General features: G+C 37.1%; 1 protein-coding gene across 5 annotated transcripts in view; it reads left to right on the top strand.

The window, feature by feature from the left end:
- LOC140730394 (echinoderm microtubule-associated protein-like 4) overlaps window positions 1-15,048 on the top strand; it is a 236,006-nt gene that overhangs the window by 165,292 nt on the left and 55,666 nt on the right. For all 5 annotated transcript variants that reach the window (XM_073050716.1, XM_073050715.1, XM_073050713.1 and 2 more), the window contains 5 exons: window positions 4,493-4,628; window positions 8,243-8,394; window positions 9,652-9,777; window positions 10,555-10,686; window positions 13,118-13,185. In XM_073050716.1, the coding sequence (XP_072906817.1) occupies window positions 4,493-4,628; window positions 8,243-8,394; window positions 9,652-9,777; window positions 10,555-10,686; window positions 13,118-13,185 (614 nt within the window). The remainder of the gene's footprint in view (window positions 1-4,492; window positions 4,629-8,242; window positions 8,395-9,651; window positions 9,778-10,554; window positions 10,687-13,117; window positions 13,186-15,048) is intronic.

Below are 15,048 nucleotides of genomic sequence, written 5' to 3'. Positions count from 1 at the left end.
ATGATCCTTCCATGATATCATAAGTACTAACATTTTGTTGACGTAAATGCATTTGAGCCTGCCAGCTCTCCCATGCCTTAAACAATCATTCTTCTCTATCAATCTGACTAGATTTATCCTCTGCATTTTTCTTCCCACCTGCTCTATTGCTACTATGCTTTCCACCGCACTGCCAAGTTAGTTTAAACCCTCATGAGTAGTGTGAGCAAACATTCCTACAAGAATGTTGATCCCCTTCCTGTTTTGGTGCTTCTTGTGCTGCTCCCACTACCCAAGAAGCAACCTCTATGATCCAAGTACCTAAAGCGTTTCCTACGTGAACTCTTTGATCATGTGTTCATCTGTCAACCCTCACTAGATGCATGGTGCAGGGAATAATCTTGAGATTGTCAACTTCAAAGTCATGTCCGATTCCTAAAGCTCATTCTGCTGGACCTTATCCCTCTTATTACCAATGTCTGGCTGTTTTCTCTTGCTTGTCAAATGTTCATTACCTAACCCCAGACATTGCTGACCTTGGCACCAGTGTGGCAGCATAATATTTCACTCTCAACCACAGAAACACTTGTTGTTCTGCTTGCTAATGAATTCCCTAGTGCTACAACTCACCTATTGTAGGTAGTCCATGTCACATAAGCATGTTAGAGAGTAGCAATTTTGTGTCAGGTCTGAAATCCTGATCTCCACACACACCCTTTCTCAAGCATCCAAGGACTGTACTGTGCATTGAAAGCAGTGCTGAATTCCATCATTGATGTCTGTCTTTGGGCTGTGGTTCCGAACAATATGTGGAGTGGTCCACTTTATCAAGATCTTATCAGGAACCCTTAATGTCAAAAATACAGTGTCAAAAATATATTGTCAAAAAAAAAGTTCATTGGGGGCAGGTTGGTGAATGACCTCAGTGTTGAGTGCAAGGCACCTTCCCTTTGCTTAAGCAGATGCATTGAAAATAGCTTGAAGTTCAGAGTAAAGTGTGTGGAGGAAGGGATGCTACAGCAGTTGCTTCCATGCTTCAGCTTCATAATACACAGAAAACAAAGATGGTTTAATTTCCAAGAAGTTAGCATCCTTTGGTTTCACATGTATGCTGTAAACTGAACTTTCCAGTGGATGGAAAAATTTAACTTCGCTTTTCTCTTGGCCCCTCATTGCTCATGGACTTTGGGGGGAAATTGCTTTAATTCCTTGATAATGGTTTTTAAAAGGCAGAATATAAAATCTTTGATGTAAAAAGAGGGAGGTGGACAATATAAGATATGAGGAGAAAACAATTAGTAAGCAGAGATTGGATGTAAAGTCACTCTAATTTTCTTTTAATCTCCAAGCCAAAAAGAGAAAAAGATTTCCTGTATAATAATTCCATAATTCTGCATATTATTAAATAAAATTGACAAGTATAAAAAGGATCTTCAGCACTTTAAGAAGTATTATTACAAAATCAAAATGCTGCAGTAATATTGAACAAATGTAACCTTAGTTTAATTGCAGTTGCTTTATTTAAGTTTAGGATACTAGGTTCAGGGTCAGTTTAAATTAGTTCTCTTTTTTTTGTATCCTCAATGTACTCTTCTCAATTCTGAAAGTAAAATTCAGGAAGCATCATTTCATCATTTTAGTTGGCAGTGTTTCCTGTACTCTTAAATTGAATAATATGTAACTTGGTACACATTCAGAAAATACTCGCAGAGATGCAGTTGAAGGGAAAATTAAAATATCAAAGACGTTGCTGTTAGTCTTTCATTCATCTACAGCTCTTAGCTTGCTGAAACATTTGCTTACCTCTATCCTTTCAATATGCAAAGCCCTGCTTATTCCCCATAATACAGCCATAGCTGGGTCCAAACTGTCAAGATTTGAAAATATTTGACTGCCAGCATGAAATACTATTAAGCCTTACATAACTCTTTCAGAACTATGCCAGAACAAGCTGACTACCCAGTGGATTCTCTGCAACAGCAAATCTACTAATAACCCCCTTGGTTGCTCCCTTCAGTCTATTGCTTAACATCCAATATGAGCTATCTTTTCAGCTGCAATCCCTCCCTCTCCTTTTCACTGAGCCCACACTTATCTGCAGTTAGTTCTCCCTCTCTATATGACCTTCAAGAGTTTATTGGAGAAACCCACACTCCACTCTGTGACTCCATACCCACTAATCTGCAAGCCACACAGATCCCAGTTATTCTGGTAAATGTTATAAATGTTGTTTGTACCTCAGGCTCGTAAGAAAGATACTGAGTAATGTTAATCAAGATGTAGATCGTACAAATGAAATTGTTAGGCTAGGTTTGAGGACAAGTTCATGAAGCTGTGGGCGGTTAGTGTAATGATTTAAAGCGCTAGCTATCCTGGTTCAATTCATGACACTGTCTGTAAGGAGTTTGTTATCCCCGTGATGTCGTGGGTTTCCTCTGGGTGCTCTGGTTTCCTTCCATATTCAGGTTAAGGTTAGTAAGGTGTGAGCATGCTAAGTTGGTGCCAGAAGCATGACATCACTTGCAGGCTGCCCCCATAAATTCTTGAGCCGTGTTGGTCATTGACGCAAATGACACATTTCACTGCGTATACATTGAAATATCGAAACATGACAAATACAGCTGAACCTATCTTAAGCATATTCAGGATGGTTTCTTAGAGTAATATGTTGAAGTCCATACAGGTAGCACATTTTCAAATCTGGTATCAAGGTTTATTTTTGATCTTTTATTAAAAGATCCCTGAAGACAGAATGGTCATTGTATGCTAGAAATGTCGTATTCAATTTGATGGTTAAAAACTTGAGCCTGAAATTAGAATCCTAAAATTAAATTAAGGTAATTATAATAGAACTACAGAAAAGTGGAAAATTAGATTGAAGGGTAAGATAGTAGATCAGCAGTAACAGACATTTAGGAACCAATTTCACAAATTAAGTAATCCCACATTCAAGTGAAAAATGTCCTGTAAGGAGGATGTAACATCTGTGAAAGGAAGAAATAAATAATGGCATTAAATTGAAGGCAAAGACAGAAAATATTGAGAAGATTGCTGTTTAGCCAGGGTATTTGGATTTTCTTTTTAAAATGCTGCATAAAAATAAAGTGGCAGAATATAAAATGTGAGAGTAAATTAGCAAATAATATGAAAACAAAAAGTTTCTGTAAGCACAAAGGAAAAGAAAATAACCAGACTTGGTCTCCTAAAGATTAAGACTTGGGAATTAATAATGGAAATAGAGAAATGACAGAGACTCTTAATTATTTGACAGAGAAATGGTAGATGGAACTTAATCTTGTCAAGTTTAAGATGATGGGAGGTCAAGTGCAAGAAGAAAATTACTGAAAGTGGCAGGATCCTTGGGAACACTGTGGTTGTAAGTCCATATCTCCCTGAAAATGTTAGGTGGATAAGGTGGTACAGAAGACATATGGCTTGCTTACCTTCATTAGATAGATAGATAGATACTTTATTCATCCCCATGGGGAAATTCAACATTTTTTCCAATGTCCCATACACTTGTTGTAGCAAAACTAATTACATACAATACTTAACTCAGTAAAAATATGATATGCATCTAAAATCACCCTCTCAAAAAGCATTAATAATAGCTTTTAAAAAGTTCTTAAGTAGTTTACTTAAATACATTGAGTCCTAACCCCGGCACTTTAACATATCTTACTCCTGGCGGTTGAATTGTAAAGCCGAATGGCATTGGGGAGTATTGATCTCTTCATCCTGTCTGAGGAGCATTGCATTGATAGCAACCTGTCGCTGAAACTGCTTCTCTGTCTCTGGATGGTGCTATGTAGAGGATGTTCAGGGTTTTCCATAATTGACCGTAGCCTACTCAGCGCCCTTCGCTCTGCTACCGATGTTATACTCTCCAGTACTTTGCCCACGACAGAGCCCGCCTTCCTTACCAGCTTATTAAGACGTGAGGCGTCCCTCTTCTTAATGCTTAATCAGGGAATTGAGTATAAAAGTTAGCAAGTCATGGTCTAGCTATGGTTGGGCCACATTTCGAAGATTGTATGCTGTTCTGGTCATCACATTAGAGGAAGGTTGTGGAGCCTTTGGAAAGGGTGCAGAAATTCACCATTAGCTCCAAGGAGAAGTGAAACAAACTTAAGATTGTTTTCTCTAGAGTGCAATGGGCTGAGAGGCAAGTAATTAGTAGTATATACAATTAAGAAAGGCATAGACAGGGTAAATGATTTTCGTAGGATAGAAATGTCAAGTACAAGAATGCATAGGGTTTAAGTTGAGGGAGGGGAAGGTTTAACGGAGAGTTGCAAGTCAAATATTTTTGCTCAGAGAGGGAATGCCTGGAATGTGCTGCCAGAGAAGGTGTTAGATGCAAAGACAAAAATCATGTTTGAGGCATTTAGACTGACACATGAACAGACAGGGATTGCAGCATTAAACAACCAAAGCAAAACCCAATTTACATAATATATACAACAGCAAAAGTTAGGTTCAGTATTTAAAACTCAGTGTTTTTATTTTTCAGAAATATGAAAAACCAAAATTTGTACAGTGCTTAGCATTTTTGGAGAATGGTGATGTGCTAACTGGAGATTCTGGAGGAATAATGCTAATTTGGAATCGAACTACTGTGGAATCTGCACAGGGAAAAGGACCCAAAGGTAATTGCAGTTGTTACTAAATCTCAAATTTAAATTGGTATTGGCAGAAAGCAATATACTTTTAATGAAATCTATAACTTGATTATTCAAAATAGAAGTGAAACTTGAGATCTGCAAAAAATATAGAAAGTGATGGAAATAGTCAAGCCGGCAATTGTTGAGAGAGAAATGGTTAACATTGCAGGTGAATCTGATTAAGTGTCATGAATTGAAACTTTAACTCTGTGCATAACCTGCTGAGTACTTGCAACATTTTAATTTTTTAAATTTCTACATTTAGATTTTTGTCTATTATTAAGGTAGTAGTTTATTTAGATTAGATTAGATTCAACTTTATTGTCATTGTGCTGAGTACAGATGCAAAGCCAGTTAGCATCTAACGAGAAATGCAAAGAATAGTGTTATTTACAAAATAACTGTGAATAAAAAGTGCTACAACGTACAAATATAAAAGTAGAGAGAGTACAATATGGGTGCACTACTGCTTAGCGCTGTGATGTGAGGTTCAGCAGGGTCACAGCCTCAGGGAAGAAGCTCTTCCTGTGCCCTGCTGGTGCGAGAGCAGAGGCTTCTGTAGCGCCTACCGGATGGGAAGAGAGTAAAAAGTCCATGGTTAGGGTAAGATGCATCCTTGATAATGCTTTTCGCCCTGCCCAGGCAGCATTTATGGTAGATGTTCTCAATGGTGGGCAATTGGGTGCCGATAATCCGCTAACTTAGTTTTATTAGCTAGGTTTTGATAAACCATTGCAGAATAGCTACATAAAAATGACCAGTTTAATGGGTGGAAGTCAGTAAAAAATGATTCAGTTAATGTAAAACATAAAAATCCAGAATTCCAATAGTATATGACAATTGAATATGACGTTGACATTGTAACATTAACAGGTTTGGTTAGTTAGGAACATGAAAACCCATGGAATAAAATGATGGATAGCACGAAGGGACACAATTACCAATGAGACAGAAAACAGAGTTGTGGTTTCTCAAGGTTCGGTATAAAGACCAATGTTAGTTTTGGGGGAAAAAAGATGATTAGGGGTTGCAGGGCAGGTTTCTGAAATTTACATCAAACACAAAGCTTGGAAATTTAGCGAACTGTGGGGAAGATACTGTGCTCTGGCTGGGGGACTGTATACATGGCAGATGAAACTCAATGCAGGAAAAATACTGTATGTTGGTAGAAACAATGAAGTGAAGCAGTATAAACTAAATGATAATTGAAAAGTAAAAAGATTAGATGTTTGAAAAAAACAATAATTTCGAATTTTAAGATTGTTCCATTTAATTTATGTCCAAAACTTTAGATCTTGAAATGTTTCAAAGTAACTGAAATTTTAAAAAACACTGTTAATAAAACATCTGGAATTCTGGGTTTTATAAATGAGTGTTTGAGGTACGAGAGTCAGGAAGTTATAGTAAAACTGTGTAAAATACTAGTTTGGTCCCAGCAGCAGTATTGTGCTTAATCTGGGCATGACACTTCAGGAAGCAATGAAGTTTTTGGAAAGAGTATTTAAGAGAGAAATTGTAAGTAACTTCTAAGGTGCAAAGGGGCTTAAGACTCCCAGAAGGTTAGTTTACAGGTTGAGTAACCTGTAAAGAAAGCAAGTGCAATGTTTGCATTTATTTCAAGGGGAATAGAATATAAAAGCAATGAGATAATGCTGAGGCTTTATAAGACACTTGTTATGAAACCAGTAACTGGTTTCACTTACCAGCAAAGATAGATATGTCAGTTGAAGTCCAATGGTACTATTTTCAAAAGTTTTATTAATAAAGGGGCACAAAAATTAAGGTTAATACAAACATTCAGATAACATGCGTCAATACTCAATCTAAAACGCAGGTACATTAATAATCACTCAGAAATAAGCTCTTTCGTTGTCTAGGGTATAATACTGAGTCCAATTGGAAATATAAAGAGTCACTCTGAAGTCTGCAGGCTTTTCCCTTTTGGTTTCACGTGTTGGAGAGAGAGAGATAAACGGAAAAACTTGCCCAAAACATCCGTGGAATCAGGGGAGCGATCTTCCCCGTTGTTAGTTAAAAGCGATCTTCCGTTGGTTCTAGCCACAAACTCCGCATTCGGAATTTAACGCACGTGGCTTACTTCAAAATGGCTTCCCGTTCCCACGAGAAGCGTTATCGTGCTTCTTGGTGTCTCCTTGGTGCGTCTGAGGGTCGTCCTCTTTCAGACCCTTCTTTATACTGCCTCACGGGATCTCAGGTGTCAATCAGGTTGCAGGTGATGCAATCTCTCTCTCAACCAGACCACTTTGCCCGAGGGCTTTACAATGTCCCTGCGAGTTGGCACGTCTGCAGTTCCCAGGTGTCTCCTGAGAACAATGCCACAGTCGCCAGCTTTTGTCCCAGTGGAATGCGGTATCCAGCACGTCGCTGTCTTTCCATTTCCTGTGTCCATTCAGCCTGTCTCTCTCTCTCTCTTGCTCTCTCTCTCGGGTCATTGACCCCCCTTTCACTAGGGCTCTTGCAATTCTCACAAAGGAGGGGGCTGGTATCATAACACACTAGTCAGGCCACTCTTGGAGTATTGTCAACAGTTTTGGGTCCCATATCACAGAAAGGATGTGTTATCATTGGAGAGAGTCCAGAGGAGGTTCAGGAGGATGATTCTGGGAATGAAGGGGTTAACATGTGACGAACATTTGTCAGGTTTGGGCCTGTACTCACTGGAATTTAGAAGAATGCAGAGGAATCTCATTAAAACCTTCCGAATGTTGCAAGGACTAGATATGGTGGATGTGGAGAGGATGTTTCCTGTGGTGGAGGTATCCAGAACTAGAGGGCACGGCCTCAAAATTGATTGGTGACCCTATAGAACAGAGGTAAGGAGGAATTTTTTTTAGCTAGAGAGTAGTGAATCTGTGGAATGCTCTGCCACAGACTGTGGTGGAGGCCAAGTCCATGGGTATATTTAAGGCGGAAGGATCAGACATCAAAGGATATGACGAGAAGGCAGATGTTGAGTGGGATCTGGGATCAGCCATGATGGAATGGCAGCGCAGACCCGATGGGCTGAATGGCCTAATTCTGCTCCTGTGTCTTATGGTCTTACAGTCTTGTGATAACGAAGAACCAGAAGCAACTTCAGCTATTTTTGTGTATAGTAGTTAGGTTCAGGCATCAAATCAAGTTAGAGGATATGGAGGAATGACTGGAACTTAAAAAGAAAATTAAATAAGGGAAAGAAAGGAAGGGAAGAAATGACAAGGGTATAAGGAAAGTATGAGTGTGATATCAAAGGATTAACTGGATTCTTCTTGTAAAGAGCCATTTGAAAGACAGAATGGCCTCACTGTTCTCTACCTACTGCAACACTCATAATGCTGTTCAGAGACATATGCCAGTCATGTCCTTGGGCTGGTCTTGGTTCTTGATTCCTCTAAAGCAGGGGTTCCCAACCTTTTTTTTATGCCATGGTTCCCAGGTTGGGAACCCCTGCTACAAAATAATCTAGCTGGTACAAGTTTAAGATTGTGTATTAGGGTGTTTTTTTTTAGGATACAGGTAAATAAATGAAACATCAATGGATTTTTACAGATTTTATTGTTCTCTATCCTTATAATACAAATAAACTTATCGTTGTTTAGGGGTGTATCAGATCAGCAGGCAAATTAAAGCACACGATGGGAGTGTATTTACTCTCTGCCAAATGAGAAATGGAATGCTGCTAACAGGGGGTGGGAAGGATCGCAAAATCATCCTGTGGGATCACGACCTCATTGCAGAAAGGGAAATTGAGGTAAGCTTAGTGATGTACTTTATGAAAATGGTCTTCAGCTGTATGTTTTTTAAAATAATTTAGTAGGCTACATTGATTGCCAGAAAATATTTGCAAGTTTTTTAATTGGATGGGTACTCAAATTCATTAGAATTGTATTGTACAAATACATTGGAATTGTACAGACCCTTTGGCCCATATCATCCATGCTCATGAGTGGGTATCTCTCCATATAAGTCATATCTCCCAGCAATTAGCTTTCTATGCCTAAGCAATTTAAGTATTCATCGAGTCACTTCTTAATGATGCCAGTGGTCCAACTTCAACCACTTTCTCAGGCAGTTCATTCCAGTCCTTGGGTGGAGAAGATCCTTCTCGTATCCCCCTAAAATTTCCTTCACCTTACTCTAGTTCTGTGTTCTTCAAATGAAAAGTTGACTTGTAAGCACTATGAATTGCAAAATCTAAAAAGTAATCTGTATGTGGAAAGTAAGGAAGAGGTTTAAATCAATTATAAGAATACAGGAACCGGGGAGTGTTTGTTAACAAGCCTATAAAGGTAATGGGACAGATTAGCTGATTTACTAATAAAGTATTTGGAACCATGAGATTTATAAGGGGGCAGAGTATGTATTCATTTGATGATATTGCTGAATACTTAAGGAATTATTGAGAATGCCATTGTCAAAAGAAGTTCCTTTCAGCCACACTTCTGTGGCTGATGACAGTGCCAACCTATTTCAACAATGCTTCCGAACTCTGCAACTTCTGTTCAAAGACTTATGAAGGCAAAAGGTTTAAGGGGCAATAACTGCCTTGAAGTGTTCAACTATTTCATCATTGACATACTGTCATGATGCCTTCGTTGATATCCAAGAATTCTCCAGGAACTATCTTTCTGGGAGTGATATCACTAGATAATTTGCAATAGTTTACCAGGTCATTAGTACCAAATCAAAGTCACTAGGATAAACAATAAAAACATCTTCACTAATGAAAAGTTTTATTTTACACACATTGCCTGTGTTAGAACGTAATGTTTCATTGATACATGTAGACGTAATTTCAGCCAATTTTCTCATGGAGAATTATGAAGTATGAAATAGCATAACATTGATGTATTGAGTTTTTGTCTATTAGAAATCCTGACATTCAATATATGTTTTTCAGTAGTGTGAGAATCTCTTTATGTGTGATTCAAAATTTTACTGTTTTTGTTTCACATTGAGTGACTGTATAACACTTGTATTTTTTTTTACAATTTCTTGTGTTGGTTAGGTTCCTGATCAGTTTGGAGCCATTCGAGCTGTCGCAGAGGGAAAAGGTGACCAGTTTCTAATTGGCACCTCACGCAACTTCATTTTAAGAGGAACCTTCAATGATGGGTTTCAGGTGGAAGTACAGGTGTGTAATACATTCATCTTTAGATGGCTTCATTTAGGTAGCAAACTACTTGTTTACAATGAGAAACGTTAAATTTTATGGAGCAAGCTGATTGCCAGATATTTTTATTCCTCAGAGAAAATAAAAAAACTTGGAAATTTTTTAACCTACAGCTTTTATTTTGTGCATAATAACAATATTTTTCTCTATATTTAAAGAATAATTGATTAAAAGCAGAAAAATTATTAGATTGGCTTCCATTGAATATTATATTTTTGAGTTTTGTTTTAGTGTATCTTATTAGTGCCATGAGGTCCTAATATTCTTTTACATCTATATTAAATCATGATGTAATATTATCAGCACGATGTAATATCTGGAAAAATGTTATATAAACATATCTTTTGCATGGTTAAGAATGAAATAATCAAATAATTCAAAATACATTTTTTCAACATCTTGTATTTCTAACACCTGTAATAAAGTTTGAAAAATTGAAGCAATTAAGATTTTAAAATTAAATGTATTAACTACATTTTTTGTTGCAAAATTCTTCGCAATTGAATTTTATCCCTGATACCTTATGATGCTCATTATTCAAAATAGAAATAAAACAAATTTTCAGGGTTATTTTCTCTGAAATAGGAAGTATTTTAAATAATACCTATTTGCATGATGTTCATTGGATGTTGTTTTTACCTTCTGGATATTTGAAAGTTAAATGCTGGTTAGAATTCTGACTAGATTATTTTAGTTGGTTCAATTTGTTTCTAAAGCTTGTATTATTAATTATTGTAGGGTCATACAGATGAGCTCTGGGGTCTAGCAACACACCCTTTCAAGGACCTTTTCCTGACCTGTGCCCAGGATCGACAAGTCTGCTTGTGGAACTCTGTAGACCACACCCTTGAATGGAGCAAAATCTTGGATGTAATTACTTAAGCACTTCTTAATTTTTTAAAAAAAATGAGTACATATACTTTTTATTTTTCAGACAATTATGTATTTTTTTTCCCAAGCCAGAACCCTCTAAAAGTTCTTCATTTTTTTTCAGCACCAGTTACTGAATGGCTCTGGGTAACACTGCTTAAGATGATTCCAAAGATCATTATTGCAAAAGGCAGAATGTTTTGCCACAACTGTTTAATGTTTTCCTTGGAAATCTTGCTTTTAAGCAAGATTTGGGTGAATTGACTAAATTAGGAGTTTGAAGAGATTTGGTATGTCAACAACTGCACTCAAAAACTTCTATAGATGTACTGTGGAGAGCATTCTGATTGGCTGCATCACTGTCTGTTATGGGCGGCGGGGAGGCTACTGCACAGGACCGAAAGAAGCTGTAGAGGGTTGTAAGTTTAGTCAGCTCCATCTAGCTGATGGAGTACTAGCCTAAAAAGTACCCAGGACATCTTCAAGGAGCAGTGTCTCAGAAAGGCAACGTCCATTATTAAGAATCTCCAGCACCCAGGGCATGCCCTTTTCTCACTGTTACCATCAGGTAGGAGGTCAGAAGCCTGAAGGCACACACTCAGCAATTCAGGAACAGCTTCTTCCCCTCTGCCATCAGGTTCCTAAATGGACATTGAAGCCATGAACACTATCTCACTTTTTTTAAATATATAGTATTTCTGTTTATTGCATGATTTTTAATCTATTCAATTATACGTAAACTGTATAAAGTATACTGAATAAGATTTACTTTTTTTTCTTCTTCAATGTTATGTATTGCATTGAACTGCTGCTACTAAGTTAACAAATCACATGTCGGTGATGATAAACCTGATTCTGACCCTAGAACATTTCAAAGTAATACTATTTATAAGAGTGGAAGGTTCAATTTTCTGGATAAATGCAAAAGGAATAAGCCTGGCAAAAGCAAAGCATTCAACAGAAGATGGCTATTTTAAAAATAAATCTTTATAAATGCAGACTGTTCAGTCTAAGATCAATACTGACAATATAACAGCATAACTTTGTTATGTCAGCATCGCCTAAATGAAAATAACTAAAGTGGTTTCAGAAATTTAACATCTTACCTGATCAATCTGCTTAAAGGTATGAAGACATGGCACTTGACATTTGAAGAGTCAGCATTATGTTTCTGTTCTCTTGAAATGTATTATCATTAATGATGACAAATAGGAAGTACCAATTGCTATTTGATCAGATTTACAGTGTGGCTTATACAATTTTTTTTGGAACTGTAGCATATGAAATAAATTATAGAGTGAATGTTATTACATGTTAGGTGATAAAGTAGGAATTGTATTCGGTGAGGGGAGTCAAAATGGTTAAAGAAGCTGAAAGAGATCTGGGGAATGATACTGGACTGTTGCTAAGTGTACTCCTTACTTGATCTTATCTTGCTTAAAATAAGGCTTCAACTCATAGATATTGTAATTATGCAGCAAGTATAGTATGGCTGCCCATTCTGCACTGTCCCCAGTATCCCAGATGGAAAAACGATCTACCATCAAAACCCAAGAACCTTTCTTGAGTTCATGCCACCCTTCTTCCCTGTTTTATTTTCCTCCCCCTCACTTCCTGTTCTGTATTGATATTCAACCTTTCTCCCTTTGTCTTCACTAATGCTCTGTTCTTGTCTTGCCCGATTCTCCATCACAAACGGATGAGGTATTGGATCAATAGTTACTAACTAGAAGTATCTGCCTGAACTGTGAGTTTAATGGTTAATTGTAATACCTCACTGGCTTCTAAGGATTCATAATTTTAGTGTTTTTTTTAAAGTCAAAATGTTAGAAGAATAAATGATTTCTCTGCTAAAGGTTCTGGTGCAAACAATTCACCATGATTGATTTATGTGTTCGCAAAAATAGGTGTTGGATTGGCATGCCAGCATAGCAACATGTGGTTTACTTTTTGGCTTGTCCTAAAGAAGTTGATGGTGGAATATCTTAAACAATATTGGAAGCCAGAAAATGATGCTGTGCCCACACTTGGTCTGCTAGGATTGAATGAATCTGCTACTGTTCATGTTCTTATCCTGATGGTGTTACGATAAGAATTCAACCATTTTATGTTGCTAATGACCAAGGAGTCAACTACATACAGTTAAGAATGTGTGTGCCTTGAAGATGGGGCAATCCTTACCCCTTATTACCCCTTACTGGACTTTTTTTTTGGTTGTGGTAGAAGTTGGATTATTTGGGGGGGGGGGGGGGGTGGAGAGAGAGAGAGAGAGAGAGAGAGAGTGTGTGTGTGTGTGTGTGTGTGTGTGTGTGTGTGTGTGTGTGTGTGTGTGTGTGTGTGTGTGTGTGTGTGTGTGTGTGTGTGTGTGTGTGTGTGTGTGTGTTGCTTTTTACTTAAATTTCTAAATGTAAATTAAATTATCTCTCTTTAGGAACCCGGTCATTGTGCTGAATTCCATCCTAGTGGTGTTGTGGTTGCCATCGGGACTCATTCAGGCAGGTAAGTCCAAATCTTTTCTTGGATCTTTTGGGTCTTCATCTGAAGGAGTTTGTACACGTTTGGGGTAGTGTAATGTATTTTCTTACATTTAAACTATCTGCATATCTTAAATTATTGCTTCATTGTTCCTTCTCTGCTTTAATCAGTCTAGTGATGTCAGCTATGTTTTCATGTGTTCTAAGCTTTAAAATCCTCACTTTTAGTATTTATTGTGGCATTTCTAGTGGCATAGAAGGAGGCCACTTGAACCATATGTGTATTTACCCCTTAGTACAATCTCATTCTCCCATTATTTCCCTGCAACTCACCAGCTTATCACTCTACTCTCAACTCAAATTTCAGCCTTTTCCTGCTCTATGATATTCTGTAGAATGGTAATCTCTTTGTAGTTGGTAAGCTTTTGTTGATTGGCCAAAGTTCTCATATGGCCTGGTGTCGCGAAATGAGTTGAAATGATTCAAGGATCACCTTAGTTATGGACCTTCATTATTTAAGACCTTAATTATATGGACAAATTGGAGAACCTGTGATTGTTCTCCTTTGAACTGTGCAGGTTGTGAGGAGATTTGATAGAGATAGTTTAAAATCTTGAAACATATAAATAAGCAGAATTGAGGGATATTGTTCCGATTAGCAAATGTTTTCTATTCCTTTAGAAGACATAGGTTGATCACTTTTTGATAAAGTAATCAGGATACTTAGAGCAATTGATTGTGGCTGGAGTGCAAGTTCAGGGATAATTGAGGGGGTAAATTCAATTATAACATTCTGAAGGGAGCTGAAGAAGTGTCTGAGTTTTCAAGGCTGTCAGAGGAGGGTGGGGGAGTGGGACATGCTGGATTGCCGTCTCCACTTTCCATAGTGGTCACTCTCTCGATGATTGCACTTACCAAATGTTGGTATAGATTCAACAGGCTGAATGATTTCTATCAGATGTGTTACTATTTTGCCAAAACTCATGAAGCAATACCCTTATGAAACTGTAGTTAAAATTCACAGCATCTAATGTCATACCTTATAAAAGCATTTAGTACTTCGCTCATTATTAATCAAAGAGAATTTTCCTTTCTTTCTTTTTAAATCTTTTTATTAATTTTTAAGCAAACATAAATGAAACATGAATACAAAGAGTTTGAGAGTACATAGTTAATAGTTTAAGTAGACATTCAAATATATAATAATCAATATATATAACCTCCCAAACTCATAGTATTTATGAACAAAAGAAATAAAAAGAAAAAAAACCCAAAAAAAAGAGAAAAAAAACCACTAACCAACATGGGTCATTGCATAATGTCAGATATATACAGTAGTGCCAATAACTCCGAACCTCCATCCAAATAATTAAGGATAATAAAAGTGAGGTTTAGGAAAAGACAATTTAACTCATATGAAAATGTTGAATAAATGGTCTCCAAGTTTCTTCAAATTTAACTGAAGGATCAAAAACAACAGTTCTAATTTTTTCTAAGCTCAAACAAGAGATAGTTTGAGAAAACCACTGAAATATAGTTGGAGGATTAATTTCTTTCCAATTCAATAAAATAGATCTTCTAGCCATTAATGTAACAAATGCAATCATTCGTCGAGATGAGGAGGATAAACGACTATTATCCACCATTGCTAAACCGAAAATTGCAGTAATAGGATGCAGTTGGAAATTGATATTCAGAACTATTGAAATAATACTGAAAATATCTTTCCAATAGTTTTGCAAACAAGGGCAACACCAAAACATATGGGTCAATGAAGCAACATCAGAATGACATCTGTCACAGGTTGGATTAACATAAGAATAAAATCGATCAAGTTTATCCTTAGACATATGAGCTCTATGTACAACCTTAAATTGTATTAGGGCAT

The sequence above is a fragment of the Hemitrygon akajei genome, chromosome 7 (assembly GCF_048418815.1).
Source record: "Hemitrygon akajei chromosome 7, sHemAka1.3, whole genome shotgun sequence".
Classification (NCBI taxonomy): Eukaryota; Metazoa; Chordata; class Chondrichthyes; order Myliobatiformes; family Dasyatidae; genus Hemitrygon; species Hemitrygon akajei.
This window is presented reverse-complemented; position numbering and strand designations above follow the sequence as displayed.